This window comes from Acromyrmex echinatior, chromosome 9 (genome assembly GCF_024713525.1).
Source record: "Acromyrmex echinatior isolate Ae372 chromosome 9, ASM2471352v2, whole genome shotgun sequence".
Lineage (NCBI taxonomy): Eukaryota > Metazoa > Arthropoda > Insecta > Hymenoptera > Formicidae > Acromyrmex > Acromyrmex echinatior.
In genome coordinates this window covers 9171151-9191952 of record NC_141860.1, presented here as the reverse complement: position 1 = coordinate 9191952, position 20802 = coordinate 9171151, and the positions used below count along the sequence as shown (strand labels likewise).

The window sequence follows — 20802 nt, the reverse complement described above, 5'->3', positions numbered from 1 at the left end:
TGATGGAAATTTTTCCTGTCAAATTTACTTCTTAATAACCATGCGATCTGAGAACAGGATTAAAACTTACAAATTCTTACTTGAATTATAATAATCTTACAAAATAAAATGTATGCTTATCATTATTTTATATGTATAATTACAAAAAAAGATTGAATGATTCAGCAAAGCTATACTGTGTAAGTTCAAGATCTATAATTAAAAAGATTTGATGATTTAATAAAGAAATTATCTATAAGCAATTATCACTATGCTAATTCAGCTAATTCTTTGCTACAATGAAAATTGCTAATGTAACAAGTTATCTTCATTACAGCAGCAAAAATACGCGCTAGTTAGCATGTTTTGTTAAAAAATTTAATCTATATATTGAATTGATTTTTATAGAAAGTTATTCTTGCTGTATTAATAAATTTGCTGTATTTTACATCAAATATGATTACTTATAATCTCAATTTCATTCAGCTGTATAATTTTGCCATTTTAACATACAAACTGGTTGTCCGTATATTATAACTGTAGATTTGCTGATTCAACGAAGTTTTTAATTGTTTTAACAATTTTTTTCCATGTACATTATTACATACCTTGATATTTGCTATAGTTACAACTTGCAAGAGATTTCCGCAGTATGGGAGAAAGATTCCAAATTATGTCCTATATTTTCAAACTGGAGTTTTTTCTTTGACACAATTTTTTTATTCGACACATTTCTGAAACAATTCTTTTATATTCTTTATGAACTGTATCTTCCCCTCATTCAAGTTCAAAACCAGTCTATAACTACAATTTGATATATCTACATGGAGAGAATTTTCTTTTAAAATTTACTCTGAAAATATGATAGTTGTGGTACAATATAATATTTTGAAGATTTTTACCATACACTTCAGTAAAATTAATCAAACTTATTTTATACTTTATTGTAGTTTTATTATGAATGAACTTATAATGAATGAGAGAGATTTACATTAAAATAATTCTTCGAAATACAATGTTGTCCCATGACTATCACATTTTCAGAATAAACTCTAAGAAAAAATTCTCTCCGTGTAGGATAAACTTTTAATTCTCTTATAATTCGAAACTTGAACTTTTACGTTTAACCAGTTTTAAAGTGATATTATTTTTGCAACGCCATATATATACATATATATATATATATTGCCACATCAATTTAGAATAAACTATCAATCTGAAATTTTTTGAATATTATTTTTATTTAGAAAACACTTATAGTGTGTGTTTTATTATTGTGTTTTATTATCTTGAAACTAAAATTTGCGATCGAAACTCATTTATTTCCATCCCACTTAGTTTGAGTTTATTGATGTATGCGAAAGGTTATCGCGAAATGTTATTATTCTGAACATGCATTTACATCAATAGACAAGTCGAGGAAGTGGATCTGCTGCTCGAATCCATCCGTTCTTTTCTTCCGTGCATCTTAGACGTCTTCTCTCTTTCATGGGCGAATGAATCACAATGTACTCATACATACACACTCTCGTTGACCTTGAATACTACTTCTCCCGTTTATCCTGAATTGGATGATGTGTTTTATGAAAATAAAAAGAAGTTCTCACCTTCGCATCCGGTTCATAGGAAAATTCCATTTGGATCGTGGACGTATACGATCTTGAAATTATTGTTTCGACATTGGAAGAGATTCCAAAAAATATCAATATTGATATTTATTGCACCCTATCAAAGTTTTTAATAAAAGTTGAAATTAATTTTAATATCAAAGATTAGAAATAAATAATAAAAGATTTTTATGTAATTGAAGTTCGGAATGTTCGTGGAGCGAAAATTAAAAGTAACCAAGATTAGACAGGCACACAGAAATAAATGTAACAGAAATAAATATAATAAGAAATAAATATAACCAAAAATAAATATAATTATTTATCACAATTATTTATAATTTATTAATTTCTTTTATTTTGAATTTCATATATTATACATATACATAGTTTGGTTTATCTTGAAATTCTAACTTAACATTAGTAAAGTAGTAAATTTAGATTAGATTTTATATATAATAATATCTATTTGAAATTTTGTGATAACTAAATTCATGACTATCGGGACTTTAATGAATTTGAGATACCTTATAAAATGATAGTATATTCCGAGTAGTCTAAAGCAGGCTTGTCCAATTTTTTTTAAGCTTTGGAGCCAAAACGCAGTCATCGACGCAAAAAAAATTCAATGTGAGTAAGATTTTAAAAACTATAAAATGTTGATAAGCGTCATTCAGATATGTATCAACACTTTACAACCTCCGAAATCTTAATCACATTAAATTTTTTTGCGTTGATAAATTTTTTGCTTTATGTTTTGGTTCTAGAATTCAAATTGGATAGGCCTGGTCTAAAGCAACAATCTCTCTATAAAATATTATAATTTCGCAAATTAAATTATTAATTATTATTTAATATACTTTAAAACACATAAATTAGTGCTTTTTGTATAATATATTCATTACGTTTATAATTATTAAACCTCTATCATCATATTAATCTTATCCGTTATCTCATATCATATATGATTACTATAGCTATCAAAATGTTCAATAATCTTTCATTGTAATTAATTCGATATCATTGGAATCGACTAACTCACAATAATCTCGTATTTTTCTTCTTATAGTAAATATTTACTTCAATTTATTATGCTCTTTAAAGGCTATTATTTATTAACTTATTATTATTATTTATAATTATATACAATAACGAAAACTTAAATATTTAAAAAGATTCTCTCAAGTGCAAATAAATTAAAAACGAAGTTAGAAAATATTATTTTGAATTCCTATCTAGAAAAATTCCTCTTTTTGACGAATAGACAACGATAAATTAATGCAATTATGTATTATCGTTATGTGTCCGGTTTATGTTCTTCCGTCGCAGGCAGCGGTCCAAGTATGACGTAACGTTTTCTAATAGATTTCATCGGAAACTTCAACTAAACTTGGCACGATTGACAAAGGAAACATCCACTTAAAAAAAAAGCTAGTTTTGAGTCATGTCTGGTAATATAAATAACACAATTACCGTGCGCAGCTACTTTTTTCGATATCAATTGAAAAATTGATAACATATAAATCAGGCAATAGAATCATAAATCCTGTTTTCGAAGCTGCAGTAATGTAAAAATAGTATCTTTATATTTATGTGTAATATTTGGCGTAATATCTGTTTACAGAAGGCAGATATTTTTAGAAGATACGTTTAACTTTTATTATATAATCATAATATTATTTTGAAAATATAATTATCATGAATTAGATTTAATATTATATAAATGTTTGTTATACAAAATTTTGTAACAACGTCAGGAAATGAAGGATTATAGATATTAGTTATGTGATGTTTTATGCAAATTGCTTTTGAATGCTCAAGGCTATTTAATTTCGAGAAAATTAATAGTTTGTCTGCACTTCACGGAAATGGGGAGCAGACCGATTACATTAATTACTTCGTTACTCGTTCCTAAATTTTCCCAAGTTCGCTCGTATTTTTATCGCGGTGATATAATTAATATTGAGACGACAAAACGAAATTTTTTTGGTTAATTATAACGACATAAAAAAAGTCAAAGAACTTTGAAAAATCGGAAAATGAAATACAGATCTATACGTTCTACTTTTTGGAGAATTAAATATCAGAAATTAACATCACAAAGAAATGATTACGTGAAATATACGATTATAAATCACGCAATAATAACTCGGGCTTTTTTTCAGCATCCCGTTGTGGGTGTACCAACTTTGAAACGTATGATGGAAAAATAATTTGTTTTATACGTTGGACTCATATACGCGAACGACTCCTTTGAAGTTTTGCAGGCAACAAACAGCTTGTTATCTCTCTTTTATTGCCTCTTTTTTTTATTAGTCACAAATTTGCGATCACGAATCATTGATCACAATTATTTTTTTTCTTACAATTATTTATGATATAAATTTAAAAATTGTTTATTTTTTTGTTAAAAAAACAAATATTTGTTTAGTTGATATTATATAACTATTTATATAATATCGCGCGGCAGTAAATGTAATTAGTTCTATCAGGTAAATAATAACATAATATTATGTATAAACAATTAAGATGAAAAATTGATAAAAATTATTTGAAGGCAATATATAAAAATAAGTATGTATGTATTTTTAAAAATATTTAAAAATAGATACTGACGAAAATTTCTATGTTTTTTATCTTTTGCGTATAAAGATAAAAAACAGAAACTTTTCTTTATTTTTTATATATAAAGGAAAACTTTTTATTTTAATAGATGAATTTTCTCTGTTTTTTTGATCAGAAAATAAGTGATTTTATAATGTCTTATTATATAACAAATAATTTTTTATTTTGAATCAAATTAAGTTTTAAATGGGAGTCCCATCAGTGAATTAATTTTCGACGTAGAATTACCAATCTTAGGAATTCTCTTAGGGGACGGAGAGAAAATTTTTGCGAAGTGCAATTTAGTTATGAACACACAGCTCGGTTGTTAGATTTTACGATGTACGCCCGGCGCTAAATGTACGACGACTGAAAATAGAGCCATTGACGTCAAGGGTACCGAACGCGCGCGCGCACAAGATTGCGAACATACAGGCATAATGATTGCATTCGGCACAGCAAGCATTACTACTGGCCACGAATTGCGTGCCTGTCGTGTATACGTCGCATAAACGAGCTAAAACGAACCCCGACGTTAAAACGAGCTACCGTCCTTCCGGTAACTCTTGCGACATATCGATCTCGGTTTAATTTTGGACGTCTTCGAATAGAAGTGAGAGATCGATAACAATCGGATATGTTTGTTATTGTAATAGAGAAAACAAGCGCTGAAGATTGTGAAATACAATCTCTCTTTTGATCGATACAAGTTTTTAGATACATCTAAATGATCTAATTTGCCGAAAGCGTCGTACTAGATAAAAGAAAAAGAGCGCAATATATTTTTATCTGATTAATTGCAAAAGAATTATCTAATTTTTAATTTATTAAATTATAAAATACTTTTTAATATAAAAATTTATACGTAATCCTATTTTTTTATTTGACAAATTTCTGAATATTAAATATCTTTTTTATTCTCCGCTGTCAATATTTTAAATACTATTATTTTAATATCTCGCACGATTCTAAATTTTCCATCGCGAAGGGGATGGTTATTTTGAAAACTTAATTTTCCAAACGCGACTATATTCATTCGCATAACTTGTCGGATCGCGATACTGTTCAATTTTCTTGCATTTTACATCACAATTCATACCTTTGAAAAATCCAAGAGAACATTGCCAACTGGCAAAGTGGATATATTCGCACGTAAGATTATTTTACCAATAATTGTATATAATCAAATACGTAGAGTTACTCACACGAGTTCACCTACGACTGACGTAGCTGAACTTGCTCTCTTTTCTTTATTGTTAGACACGATCGCGACGAGCTTGCAGCGGCATCGCTGTTTTCAAATATTTATTCAAATAGCGCAATTTTACAACGTAATTTCATCGAAGAAATAGCTTAACCGTTTTGCAGATATCTTGTGACAGCGAATCTATTTTTCATCTTACTCCCTCTCGCCCTCTCCTCTGTCTCGATTGATATATAACAACGGCATATCCGAATTGAGAATTGTTTTGGATCGACTGACTGTAGATAAATAATTACCGGCGTGTTATACCGAATGACGTATCGATTGGCGCAGCCTCATTTATATTTATTTAGTTCTCTCGTGCAATGCCGAATAAATATTTCAATTTGCATATCAAATCGAATCTTCCTTTTCCTTTATTTAAATGCTGTTAATAAATTACGTATTATATATTTAAAAGAGACGCAAATCTTTAATGTCCGGACACAGGGAAGTTTACATATTTTACGAGAACAAACATAATTGTATGTCCAGTACATACATATTCTCTAATGATGAATATTTTTCCTCTCGTGTCCATCAAAAATAATGTAGGTTAATTAATTTTAAGAGAGTTAATTCTTAATCTGATTTTAATATGACAGAATAGAAAATTAATAGAAAATTGATAATCTTCGCCTTAAATATTTTTTTCACAATCAGTCGGATGGGGAATTCGATTTTTCAGTCGAAAACTTCAAAAAATATATCCACCCGAGCTTTTCAAGTGCAGTATAGAAGGTGATGCATCAAGATTCGAGACTTGCTTTCTTTCGGCCGTAAAGCTTACAGCTCGGGAACGAGCTTCGAAAACCGGTTCCGAAACGTGTATGTGTTTCTCTCATGAACATGAACATGCGTCACACATATCGTGTGCATATGTGGTAAACGACCACAACTTGGCCTGTCAACCGGCTATAGGAAGAAAAAGGACCTCGGTTTTCTTTGCAATTTATGATTCACTGTAAAGTTCATTACGACTGCATCCCGCAGTCGAGAGAACTCCATGCATAATTCAACGACACGACTCCCGAAAACAGTACTACGTTTTTCAACTTTTTCACGAAATTTTCATTAGAAATCTCCGCTTCCTTCTACGGTTAGATTTCAAAATCGCTAATGATATTAATAAGACAAACAGCTTTTTAAACTCGTCCTCAAATTTTGGGTCATTTGGACAATTCAGTATGAAAAGTAAACGAAGCACATGTCATATATTACACAATATTGAAACTTTTGAATACCAAATATAGAAAATTAAAACCTGTTCACGAATTGGTAAGGTAAATACAGTTATACATACAGTGAACGTGACCCAATTATTAGATGAAATAACCAAAATTTTTGATATCAAATTTATAATGATATGTAAACTCTAAATAAATTCGTCTTATTAAATTTTCATAAACAACGAATTTATTTAACGTCATACATATTATTAAAAACTTACATTAAATTTTTTTTATATTTTATCCAATAATTGGGTCATATCCATTAACTATTCACTGACCGGTTCATTTGTCTTCTAGTGTAATCAGGAAAAGAATAAAAAATAATTCTACATGAAAAAAAGTCGAAAACTTGGAACGAAATTTTTACCTATACGATATACATAGCAATTTCTTTTTATTTTTGGAGCAATTGATCTATTCGATCCCGAAGTGGTCGCGTGTAATTCTCGTGCGATCGTGCGATTGCATGCTGTAACACAGAGAAAGAATCGCGTGCACGAGTCGTTCTGTCACGTGCACGCGCGACGTGCGACGCGACAGCGCGATATAGACGAAGGCCCGAGCGGCAAGTGGTGCAGTCGGTTTTCTGCCAGCATCGTGCGTGCATATGCAAGAGAAGGTACGGCGATTCGCATGTATTATGCTGTGTGCTGTGTATGGCGTGCCCGTGAACGTGAAAGCGCGAGACGCGAAAATCGTCCTTGACGAGCACTCGTGTACGCGTGACTCCTCCTGTCTCTTCTCTACTTGGAAACCGAGGTAAAGAAGCACCACAGTCGCAGTTTAAACGGAGTCTATAATGAAATTTTAACGCGTGAATTTTATCTTAAGCTTTTAAGACTCAAGCTAGAACTCAAGTAAGAAATTGACCAATGACGATCGAATATGAGAAAGATAATCAACTGTGATCGGTCGATTTCTTACGACTCAAGGCTTAAAATTTAATAGACTTTCTACAATAAACCATTATCTAAGTTTCAAGTAAGAATTCTTAAGCCGTAAGAATTTGATCAATCACAGTTGAATATGAGAAGGAGAATAATCGACTGCGATTGGTAATTCTTTTACGGCTTAAGACTTAAAGCTTAGAAGACTTAACGGCTTATTATAGCCCAAACAAATTTTATGCCTTAAAATTTTATCGTAGACGCCGCTTTAAAGAAACAGTGTTCGAACAATGCGATGAGAGACCGCGTGACCGGCATCGCGTCACCACGATCACCCTGATCCGCTCCTAATTAATCGCGCTCGCTGCAATTAGGCGCGAGCGCAAGCCGAGGATCGTTAATTGAAGAGCCGGCGGAATCGGCTCACTCGCGGCTACGAATGTCCGTCCACCGAGAACGCTAACTTTGGTTAACCAAATTTTCTCCGTCCGGCTGCGTGTTGCGGGTAAGACCGTAATTCGGATAATTTAATTAAGTTGTAATGCAGCTTCGATCGTTAGTTACCGCAGTTTCGATCGCCGATCGGCTGACACAGGTTTGAGTCCGTGAATGTCGAAAGCGTTGCTCAAAATAAGAGACATTAGTTATCATTCGTGTGTACATAAATCAGGGCTTTACGCAACTTACAGTCAAAAAAAGAATTGACTGAAATTTACCGAAAATAAATCCTCAGACGTATTCGAAGTTGACCTCGAAACCAAACTTTCCAAGAGCATCCATTCCAGAGTGCTGAAACTTTCTGAGCGGTATTTCCCGGAATTCCGGCACTCAGAAGCTAATGTGATAACAAGATTTCCGCGAGAGATCTCGTAATTTATCCGTTTGTCAGAGATTTGAACGAAAATGAGAGCAGACAGATTTATTCTTGAATTTCGCAAAGAAAAGCGATTTTCAGAATAGCTTTCGCAGCGCGAACATTGACGGGTGCTTTGTCCTCACGGATTGGATTACTTTACGTTGTCAGTTAGAGTCGATGATGGATAGGTTGCAGTATACAGAGTGACTTGTCAGTGTTATTTTCTATCTCATCTAATTTTTAATGGAACCCAAGAGTGAATTATTTTTACACCGAAAAAAATTTATTAAACCTTATAATAAATGTTTGTTCGAATAGAGTACTGACTAAATATTTACTAAATAATGTAAACATATATTTATTTGGCTCAAGAATCATTAATTTAAGTATTATTTTTGTATTGAGTAAATATTTATTGTAAGTAAATGTTATGTTAATATTGTTCGAATAAATATTAAAATTTAGTAAATTTTTCTTCAATGTAATGATTACATATAAAAAAATGAATGCCGAATAAAAGATAGAAATTCAAATTGAAAAAGAATCTCCTTTAATGTTTTCTCTCATGTGAAAATAAATAGAACGATTTTGCATGCATTCACACGGTAGTGCTATTAATCTTGGCGTATATGGTTTCTATCAATGTATAGGAATCGTTTCCAGCTGTTCATCACTTTTCCGGGCTAATTTCATATCACGCGTTATCGTACCGTTATTAATGTTTTGATTTATACTCGTTCATCCGTCAATATTTCAAAGTTAAAATTAATCGCGGCGATAGTAACGGTAGTAGCAGTAAAAGCGGATCACTCTGTATCGACATCTGCAAACGTCATCGGCGTAATGACTGGGATAATCGTTCGGAAATCTTCACCAGCGTGCAGGCGGTGCTTTAGGAACTCTTTCTGTGTTACTATGCAGCTGCTGGCAGTCAATCGACGAGCGGAAAAAGAACGAGTCGCTTTTCTCGAGCGTAAGTGCGTTCCTCTAGGGGAAAGCAAAACCACACAGGGCATTACATCGCCGATCATCGTCGTGCAACGCCGTTCCTCGTGATCATACATATCGAGATTACCACTGTCGTTCGTCTGTGCATTGTGTGTGTTTGTGTGTTCGCTTTTCTCATCTGTGTGCAGTCCCACGTGCAGACGACCATATAAATGTTTCATCGAGTCACCGAGAGACTCGTCTCCGTTCTGCCGGTTGCGCTGCTCCGTCGTTGGAAAAGAAAGTTGGCGCTCGCGATTACATGAGCGGAACACGCGACAACGGGGGACCTGCGGGCCAGTGAGTTGCACATTTAGCGTAATTTTGCGGGGCGATGACTTTGCACGCGATGACGTTGACGTTATCGCGATCCGATCCGGTTTATCCGTGGCGGTATTGAATTGAGGACGATCGGAAGCGAGGCGGCCGGAAACGAGTAGTAACGAATCAGCTCAGCTACGTTCGGATTCCACCCGAATGCTCCGCATGTGTCATTTTTCCATGTTTAATATTCGATGAGCAATAAAAAAATAAAACGTGAGAGGCACTCGGGTGGAAACCTGAAATTCTGATTGTGCCCCTGAGGGGCTTGTTTCAATTTCGATGAACTTAATTTTCGACCTTATTTTCGACCGCTGGTTGTGAATGCGGAAAAGCGGAAGTTTATTTCAATTCGTTGTCAGATAAACGTAAGAATTCCTTTTTGCGGTATCGAGATCGTGTCGCTTCAATTCTTGAATATAATCGACTTTCTAGGCTGTTACAAGATTCTCTGCGACGAGATAGACGGACTGATATTTGAATATATTATACAGAATTTGTATATTTCAACAATTGTGCAATTCCAATTTTGTGCTACATTAAAATAGGATTAAGATAATCGCCTATACATTATTTTCTTTGAAAACTAATCTCAGGCTATGATATTCTTTTTTCAAAATATCGAACTTATGCTAAAACACATTAAAAGTACATTAAAACAAGATTAAGATAATCGATTCTACTTATTATTTTCTCTGAAAACTAATCTCAAAGGCCATGATATTTTTTTTAAGTATCGAGCTAATGCTAAAATAAAAATACACTTATATCGATAAAAAAACCGCTAGAAGCATATAACATACTAAACGACGCAGAATTATAAAAAAACAATAGCACTTAAAAAAAGGAGTAAAAAGAGGATGATACATCATAACATCTAAAATAATAATAAAATATTTAAACACTAATTTAATGCCATTAAAAGTCTCCATAATTTCATGTTGATGGAGTTTTAACAGACTCTTTATGATCTATAAGTACATGTAAAATTGACAATTTAATTTTAATTGCAAGAACGACTCCGATCCGAAGGTTCTTAATATAAACTATATTTTTATTTTGTAATTTTATTTTACTGTTGTAAAAATAGTTTCTACAATATTCTAATTTTACGCCATTCATGTACTTTCTATAAAAAAAAATAAATTTTAGTTTCGATCGTTCCAAAACTAACGGAATTGTATCGCAAGGAGTTATAAAAAGTAAAACCCAAAACATTTCAGAAATTTCGGGATTCTTTTTAAGATATTGAAATTCTTGAAACATTTTGATTTTACTCTCTACAATGTCGGCAGATCGCAACAGCATATATTCTGCATCTATCGTTTGTACACTGAGAAAAAAATGCTGTTGATTCAATTAAATTTTATATTACGGGCTATCACTAACATAAGTGATTAATTCATGTATATTTTCATTGACATAAAGACTTTGATTATTAAATAATAATTTATGTCTTTATGTCAATAAAAATATACATTTTTAATTAATCACTTATGTTAATGACAGCCCATAATATAGACTTTAATTGAATCAACAGCATTTTTTTCTCAGTGTATCATGATACATTAGAAGGCGTTTGATCGCACGGCACATCGTCTCGCCGAGTGGCGCCTCGGCGCCATAATCCATGGTAATTCGTAAAAGAGCTGAGGCCTTGTTAGAACGCGCCGGAGTTCGCAGCGAAGAGTAGATTTCCACGTTGCCCTTAATCGAAATTTATTAACCGTGGCAAAAGTGCAAGTACCGCACGGAATTACATTGGATTGGATAACGTTCGCGCGTCGCTTATTATGCACCTTGATATCGCTCACCCCGGGAAATTTCTTATGCAATGGCTAGATGGTAACAATAGCTGACACGAGAGAAGTGACCTTTTATTTTTAGAAGCGATATCACGAGAGAATTTGATCTGCTCAATTATCGTTTAATGCTACCTTGATCAAATAACGAGAGTATGTCAAGACGAGAAATCGATAAATTATTAAAATGTATTAAATTGTTAGAAAAATATTATAAATTTTTAAAATAAAATGTAATAAATTCCTATACAGTTTATGTAAACTTATTTAGTCATTGTTTCAATTGCTTTGATATTTTTAAAAGAAATTATCTAGAAATTTAGTATCATAAATTTACGACGGATGTTGCACAGGTTTGGATTTTTCTAAGAGTAAATAAATTGTGTAGAAGTCTCTCTAGAAGATATGGTGATTCATAGTAAACGGCTATCACGAGATCTCGTTTATGTTGCTAATTGACATTAATCTACGTGGAACAAAGTTGACAAACGCGAGAGTCTAGTCGTTCATTGGCGAATTAATCGGATTATGTCTTGTGCGAGTTCGGCTTGCCAATTTATTTGTGACGACGCAGACGATACATCATCATGATCATCCTCATCATCGCGTCACCTCGATTGTCTCTCAATAGGCTTACGCTCCTTCGCAAATCAGCACCCTCCATTTTGTCGTACTTTTTTTTATCCATTATTTTAATTGTTCATTATCATAAAAATATCGCGAGCGAATATAGTGTCTTGATCTATCAATCGGTCAATATCCGATATGAAGGAAAGCAAAAAATCTGTTCTGTCATAATCGGAGGATCGAGAAGCTAATCGAAATGAAAAGTGCTGTTGTCGGGATTTTTTTTGTTATCACCAAGAACGCTGTAATACATAATTAGCTCTTATCAGTTTGATAAAAATGCAATATTCTTTATCAATACACTAATACAAATAATATTAGTCCATTCCTCAGTTAATAATTAATGCAAATATTTTTTTACAAATTTATTAATCATCTCTTATGTAAGACTACCATTTTGCAATGATACATATTATATCTCTGTTTTATCTGTGTTTGCACGAACGTTCAGAGTAACAGCAGCGTTTGCGAAGCACCATTGCTAAATTGACGCGCATTCATTAAGGATTGATCGCTCAGCTATTAACGGCGCATCACCGGCGTGAATGACGGTGTAATTGGCTCGTGGTTGTGTTGATATTCCTGCGATACTTTCCAACCTGTGATCATCGAAAGTACGATGTAGCAAAACAATGATACTATACCGTTGGAATTTTCCCAACTCTTGATAGATATACAAGTAATATTTATATACATATATGCATGTGAAGAAATTATATTCAGAGCATATAATGCAGTTACTACGATGTTTGACTCGCTTCGAGGCTTTAATTGAGTCTGAATGACATTTGATTAGGATATTTCCTTTTCTTGTTACATACTTCATAATATATTTTATTGCGATATTTAAACGTTGCTATAAATATCGCCTTGAATATTTCTAAGCATATATGTATATTGAAGTGTTTTCTCTTTGAACTTTAAAAACAATCGTTTTTAACTAAAAAAAAAACTTATTTGCATACTTTGATTAGCAGCTTTTAATTACATATTAAAATTATAAGAAACACTGCAAACATTTTTTTATATCATTTAGGCAATATTTTAAATTATAATATTGCTAATAATTTTACTAATTTTACTATATAAATATATACATTTTATGTTGTATATAAACTGTTTTTAGCAATATATTATTTATAATTTTGGGTAGCTAATTTAATCGACATGTTAAAAAATTGATGGATATTTTTTTGAACTATGAAATTGTTAAAATAAAAGACATTGTTTAAGAATGATAAAGACTTGCGAAATGACTGAATCTTAATTTTTATTTTCATTATATTTAATACTTTTGTCAGAAGAATCGACGAAAATTGAGACGTATATTGTTGCATCATGTCTTTATTTCCGCAAGCTTCGTTTCTGCACGAAGAAGCTACCACGCGGTTTGATGAGTCACAATGAAAGTATTTATCGCCTAATGTTTCATTTAAGTATACGCCGCTACTCGGATCACGATTTGTGATACAAAACGTCGAGGATGACCTGAATTCACGAGATGAAAAAAATTTCGATTTACAGGAAGAAAAAAAATTATTTTTTCAAAATTAAGATAGCGCTATCGCGCAAAATTTAACATTTTTTATTAAATGTCAATTAGCGTTTATGAGAGAAAGTTATGGCAAACTGAGATGAACAATTTTAATTTTACACGTTTGCAAGGAAAAATGATTACGTGGAAAGATTAGATTCGCGAAATGTGAATTTAAATCATAGTTGCGAATGTAACCTTAGAATGGTAACTAGATTTCGCTGACTGTGATAATACTTTTGCGCACGAGGAAACTTTTGCCGAGAACGAGAATTGCATCTGGAAAAAGAATGTTAGGATTAGACCGTAAAATTAAGTGCAATAAGGTAAACGTAATTCACATGCTGCCAGGAAAAATCTAAATCTGAATGAAATGGTTGGCATTAAGGCAACTATATATTTTTAAACAGATTTTTTATGTGACAATTTATAAATTGGAGAGGATAATGTCTAATATTGAATATAAAATTATTTGTGAAGAGGACATTTTGAAGATTTTTAAGCTACGTGATTTGTACAAGGTGATTGAAAAGTTGTTGAAGATAAATAGCTTATTTTATACAATGAACGGATAGAATAAAATAAATACTAAAAGAAATCTATCATTTTCATTAGCCCATATTATAAAAAAATATGTATTTATAAATTTGTAATTGTCCAACTTTAGATAGTAATCAATTCTAAAATACATACATATTAGACAGCCGAATTGTTGGCTTTTTTAAATATTTATTTTTGCGAGTTTATATTATCAAATACAATAGAGAAGAACTAAAGAAGAACTAAAGAACTTATTGCGACTTAGAAAAACTAAAGAACTTATTGCGACATTCATGTACAGTCGTTTCTTAAGTTTTTAATTTTTTTTCATATACACGCGGCTATATAACGCGTTCTCTCTATATATATCAGTTATTGCGAAAAATATTTCCGTTTCAATCATCAAGTTAGTTAAGACACTTGTCCCGAAAAATCGAGAGGTCTCAGGTTCCATGAATCCTGGCTAAGGTAATATTTTTCGTACAATAAGTACTTTACCATTTTTCTAATTTAATTTAGGTAGAATTATTAACGTTTTAGACTGATTATGTTGAAAGTCCGAAAGTAACCGGCGTGCAATCTGAAATAAATTGATCTAATAAAGAATATATATTGTATTATTCGAAACATCTAACTTTGACCGTGATGACGTCACCTATCGTACTTAATGTATTCATATATAATATAAATATAATAATTTCTTATGTCTTAATAATGTTTACGTATGTTTTCTTTTTGCTAAAATGACAAATTTCTTTGTAGAATAGTTTATTTGATTCTATCCATTTTTATTATAAGATAATAGTTATTTATTTACTTTCAGCAATTTTTCGATTGTTGTCTGTATTTGTGTTGAAACAATCTTTTGTGACCTAGCATCATATTCCTCAGAGCCGAGAATGTGAAATAAATATTTTGTGATTTTTATTGGTCCGTTATGATTTAATGGCACACAATTAGTAGTCGTGTACTCGCATCGCGCGAGAACATTATTCACCCAGGAAACTACCCTCGGTACGAACCGCGGGTTGCAATTACGTCGCCTTGTTATAGCAATAACCCGCAAGGATGCGAACGATATTTTTTCCCGTGCACGAAAACGCACTTTAGCCGGTTGAATCCGGTTTGTATTTCGAAGTGATAAGAAAACTAAACGCGATAGTGGCTCTTTCCCATCGAAACACCTGAGCCAGCCGTTTTGTAATTACTGTTTTTTTGTTTGATGTCTAAATGCAGAGTAAACATGCTCACCTGCCGCATTAGTCTAATTACTGTACGTGTTTCACATTGTTCTCGAGTGTCTTGCTCATGATTATATTGTTATAGCTGCACACATTTTCCTTGCCTCCGTTGTTGTTCGTCGCGTCTGTCATCACGTATCCTACGTATGACACAATGTAACAACGATAGATCGCTTTATTCGACATTAACGGTGGGGGAAAAAAAACGGAGACTATATAGTATTTTGCGTGAATGGAAAATTCAGTACACCGACTATCGAAAGTAAGTGCGATTCGCCACGTTCAATCGCCGTGAAAAATTAAATTTACCTTTTAACTTCTTTTTTTTTTTAATTCTGCGACTCGGAATTCTTACCGTATTTTTTTTTAATATATCGACGTTTCGCTCGTTTCCGCAGTCTCATATCCACGCTCGTAAATTGCGCTTTTACTACGGCCGACTGACTGAAACGGCAGTCGATTAAGTTCGAAGGTTGACACCTTCAAGATCGTCGCGCTTTGTTTCTACGATCTGACCTGGTTTCTTTTTTTCTTCTCTGTCCCTGTATGGCTACAGTATTCGTGAGAATACGGTGAACGGCTTGGTACCTGCCGGCGACTGTAAGATTTGCAAGGATACGAGAGACGAACCGAAGGACTCCGAGGGTGCCTCCCTGCTCTGTGCACTGAAACCGCGTAAGCGCAAGGAACGTCGCGAATCCTGCTGCCAAGAACGGAAGCTAATAAGGTATTTATAATTGCATACTAAAATCATACAGATCCTTTAATGTCATTCATAATATTCTTAACTCTAGAACACACACCGTTCCGAAAAATTCTGAAAACACCCTATGGGTCTGGAAAATCCACTGTAAGTTCAATTTAGATAAATATTTTTAGACTCTTTTTTTTATTTTGAAGTTATGAGATTTAGAAATATACTTGCATAGATTGTAATGCCAAAAAGTTTTATATTCTTAAGTTATAAAATAAAATTCCTTACTTTTCTTTTCTTCGTGTACGGAGCAAGTGAAATTTCGATTGGCTCTGAGAAACTCATGTGTGTTCGAGAGTTAATTTGATCTTAAGGTAAATTTTTATGAGCTGCTCTAACCGGCTGTTTTAACGATAAAAAGAATCATGTGATCAAAATAGACGCTTGATATTCATTAATTTGGATGTCAATTTTGTAATCCTTTTTATCGCTGAAACAGCCGATTTGAGCAACTCATGAAAATTTATCTATATTGTTAGTGAATTTTGATATCATTAAACATTATGTTTCGACAAAAACGTTTTGAATTGGATTGAATTATTATTTATTGATGAAATCAATTTCATAATTTATGTAAATTTTATCGCGCGCTTAGATGTTACAATTTTCTCCAAAACATTTGCTGTTTATTTTAAATGTCGTGTGAATTATGTCGTGTTAATTATAAAATGTAATGGCCTGTTAAGTATAATAACTGTGAGAGTGTTTTACACATGCGGTAAAAGATTACATTATTCCGAATTTTACTTAGTTTTGATTTCTCTCATTCGCGTGTTATTGAATTGTGTAACTTTTAATTTATTGCTGTAACAATAAATATTGAATACAAATTTGCATACAAGAATTATACGCGATGCAAAAATATAAAATGTCTATTTGCTAAGTTTTCGTACGACTTGAATTTTATAGATATGTTTGCGAGCATTGTTCGTCTTCACTAGTATAGCGTTGCGACGAATTTAGAATTGTACATAGAATGCTACGACTATATCTTTCAGGAGTAGCAGTGAAGAACGTGTTCTTGACAGTCCCACTGACGTCGCGGATACGATCAGACGTGTGAGCAGCCACGAAGATTTCAATAGCCAGGAACATTTGCACATTTTATCGCAACTCGGCCAAGACATGGGTCACGGTGTGGTGAGTATATAATCACAATAATTAAGATTCGATTCTAAAAAAAAATTGACATTTTTGTATAATTTTTATGTAATTATTAAATATATCAGATCTACTTTATATGTAATTCTAGAAAGATATTTTTGTAATAGAACTGATTATCTATTAATAAACGTTCCTTTATTTCATTATCAAACATATCAAAAGTTTAATTATCGTATAATACATGAATTATTTCACTTTATGTATATAGAGAATATGTTTTGATATATAATAAATTAATATTTTTAGAGTTGCACAATTTTATTATAAGCAAAATGCAAACTTTTCAATTGCTAATTGATTCGTGATTTGATGTGGCACAGAGATGTGGCGGATTACCGCTCCATGAGAGAACCAACGTTTCGCCAGTATCGAAAAAATCGTCGTCAGTACCTTCACCGTGCGAAGTAGTTGTTGCGACTGAAAAATATGACTGCGACGCCGAAAAATTGAGAAATAGCGAACGCTTTAGTAGAAGTCTTACCCCGAGAGGTAGAAGACAAGCACGCAGAAGAAGAGTGCACAGAATCCCAGATATTGACCAGAGTTCCAGTAAGGTAAATAAAATCTTTCATTACAGAGAAACGTTAATTAATATTTAGACTCGTACATAATATTATGTGGTGTTAAAAAGTTAATTTTAATTAAAATTTAATTACAGTAAAATAGATTTTGATATTCCATAAAAGTACTACTAAAATTAGTATAATTAAATTTTGGTATAATCATGAAACTCATATATACGCAAAATATATAGGATAAAGTGTACAGTAATTGACTATTAGTATAAATACCATCAAAATAACGAAGAAAATGAATGTGATTAATGTATTCTCTTCTTTTCCAAGTATAGGACAGGGAGTTATTACGATGTTGTGAAATTAGCTGTTAATTTGACTTGGATTTTAATATTTTGTAGACAAATTTAATATGTAACAAATAGTCAATCACTGTATCCATAGTGGAAGAAGATGTGTTTGACGTGTCGTATTTTCTGTATATCATCTATAGTCTCTGTAGTAGTATTTGACTATTCATTTATAGTCTGTAGTATTTGACTATTAATGGCGGCGGTTTGTTCTAACTTTTATTATAGGAACATTAATTTTTACTAGTATTTTTTAATAGTTGATCATAACGTAGAAGATCATGCACAATACGCATATGCGCATTATTATTATACCTTGCTTCTTCCATCATAAGTCTGTTCTTTTTAACTAAAGTTCTATGCACAGTTCATCTTTCTTCTTTTTCTCTCTACGTTGGAGAGAAAAAGAGAAAAGATAAACTGTGCCAAAAGTTTAACTAAAAAGAGCCCCATGATTGTATCGTGGTCAATCACTTATACTTTACCCTTTGTAATATTTTTAATAGAACTTTACAGATGTTGAAATGATAATATCGCGATGGTTAAAATAATTCATATTCTGTATATCACGAATTACATTTGATAAGAAAAATTAAGAGTTTTATTTCTTTAGGAAAACGAAGAGGAATCTGAAAATATGTACATCTCCAATGTGTCACCGAGTCCTAATAGTCATAATGGCTCGCCAGCTCAAAGCTTTTTGGAGATGTTGAGCAGCGGACCGAGCAGATCACCTTCGCCAGCTCGTCCACCGACCGTCGATCACGAAGACGTTAATAATCCCAGTTTGACTAATTGGGGCTTTCAACATTTGGAAGGAAATGTAAATATATTTAATTTTATATAATATATAAATTAATTAAAAATTAGAGATTATGTAATGATAATTATTAAGAAATTATTCTACACAAAATTATTAACAATTAAATGTAATTTCAGTCGAAAGATTAAGGATATCAATACACGAAGCATGGAAATGCGGAAACGCGGAAGACGAAATTAACTTTAGTCTAGATTTCCGCGTTTCCGTGTGTTCTGTTCCGCCTGTTTTGATCTCCTAATATTTATATTTCGCTTGTCTGCTTCTGTCTTTCCGCGAGTTCTGATTGGCTTCCGCTTTTCCATCAAGATGTGAACCCGGCCTAAGAATTATGTGAATAGAGATATATAGAAAAAATTGTATACCACTGTAAATAACACTGTAATAAAGTTATTTTTCATTACATACTTTTCGAGTTACAAGGTTTGAAAGTTACAATACCGCTAGTATTAGCATTACGCAAGGTATCCGACCGATGGTTAAAATCTCTTGAATGCTGTTCAGGATCATGTTCTGGATAACATTTGTTAAGATCAAAGCCATTGGAGATTGTACTTTTATTTTCATTTTAACGTAAAAATGAATTTTTAGTGAAATGAAAATAAGAGGAATAATCTGACACCTTTCGTGCTAATACTGACGATATGTAACTTTCAATTCTCATAAAAACAAAAAGCACTTAAAGAAAAAATATTTTATTATAGTGTTTTGAAAAGCTCTCGAGGTAAGCTATAAGAATATGTAATGAAAAATAGGGGGTTCCATTTAAAAAAAATCGATGTGACTTTGACCTAGCCTTGGCGACGCCAAAATCAAATCAATGGTACTTTCTTATGTCTCCCTTCGATTCATACAACTTTTGTTTGAAACATTTTTCCATATCTATCATAGTTTTCGAGAAATCTCAATGCATTATTTGAAATGGGACACCCTATATACAAGTCAAAATTTTTATAAAAAATAAATGTTTAAACTTTTTTACGTATATTAATTATATGTATCAATTGGAATTTGTAGGAAGAAGCCGTGGACGCTCGAGTGGAAGCTATGCTCTCGCCAAGGAATTCGCTGTTGCTCCCCAGGAGATTTTACTCCGAAGAGGAAATACAATCAAATACACTTAGTCCATCGGAAATGGGACTAAAAAATCTTGCAAAGCATATTAACGGCCTGAAGAAGAAGATCAAAAAGTATGAGGATGAATTTGAGGAAAACTTTGGCTATCGACCGAGTCATTCTGATAAAATGAGCAATCGCGACATCAAACGGCTGTGCACGGAGCTGAATAAGCTTCGGAAAGAACACAAATTATTGAAGGAAGATCCAATAGGTGCGCTTCTGGCTAATGCCAATAATCGACTGAATACTACCGGTAGTCCCATAAACAACAATAATGGTCACGAGAAATCTCAGACAATGGAGGAAGTGATCAAGGAAGCGGAGAAAAAACTTAGCGAGAAGCGTATTAAGTACAACCGACCCGATAACATGGACGAACTCAGTTACGATCAATTATTAGACGAAAAGACGGCCGTGCAGAAAGCATTGCTCCACATCGAGAACACTTTCGGCAGACCAGTCTCTAAGGAAGATAGAACAGTTGTTCGACCATTATACGATCGGTACAGGACCTTAAAGAGACTGCTCATTAGAGCGGGTGCGGTAAGAATAATTAATTGTTGTTAACTAAATATAATTTAAAATAACTTTTGGAAAAAAATGACAATGTGTTCTGTACA

The 20802-nt window shown here is 32.6% G+C and overlaps 1 protein-coding gene across 5 annotated transcripts in view; it reads left to right on the top strand.

The window, feature by feature from the left end:
- Window positions 1-20802, top strand: part of LOC105153477 (protein FAM13B) — a 54848-nt gene that overhangs the window by 29702 nt on the left and 4344 nt on the right. For all 5 annotated transcript variants that reach the window (XM_011068361.2, XM_087409130.1, XM_087409127.1 and 2 more), the window contains 5 exons: window positions 16017-16187; window positions 17213-17354; window positions 17699-17932; window positions 18857-19066; window positions 20081-20725. In XM_011068361.2, the coding sequence (XP_011066663.1) occupies window positions 16017-16187; window positions 17213-17354; window positions 17699-17932; window positions 18857-19066; window positions 20081-20725 (1402 nt within the window). The remainder of the gene's footprint in view (window positions 1-16016; window positions 16188-17212; window positions 17355-17698; window positions 17933-18856; window positions 19067-20080; window positions 20726-20802) is intronic.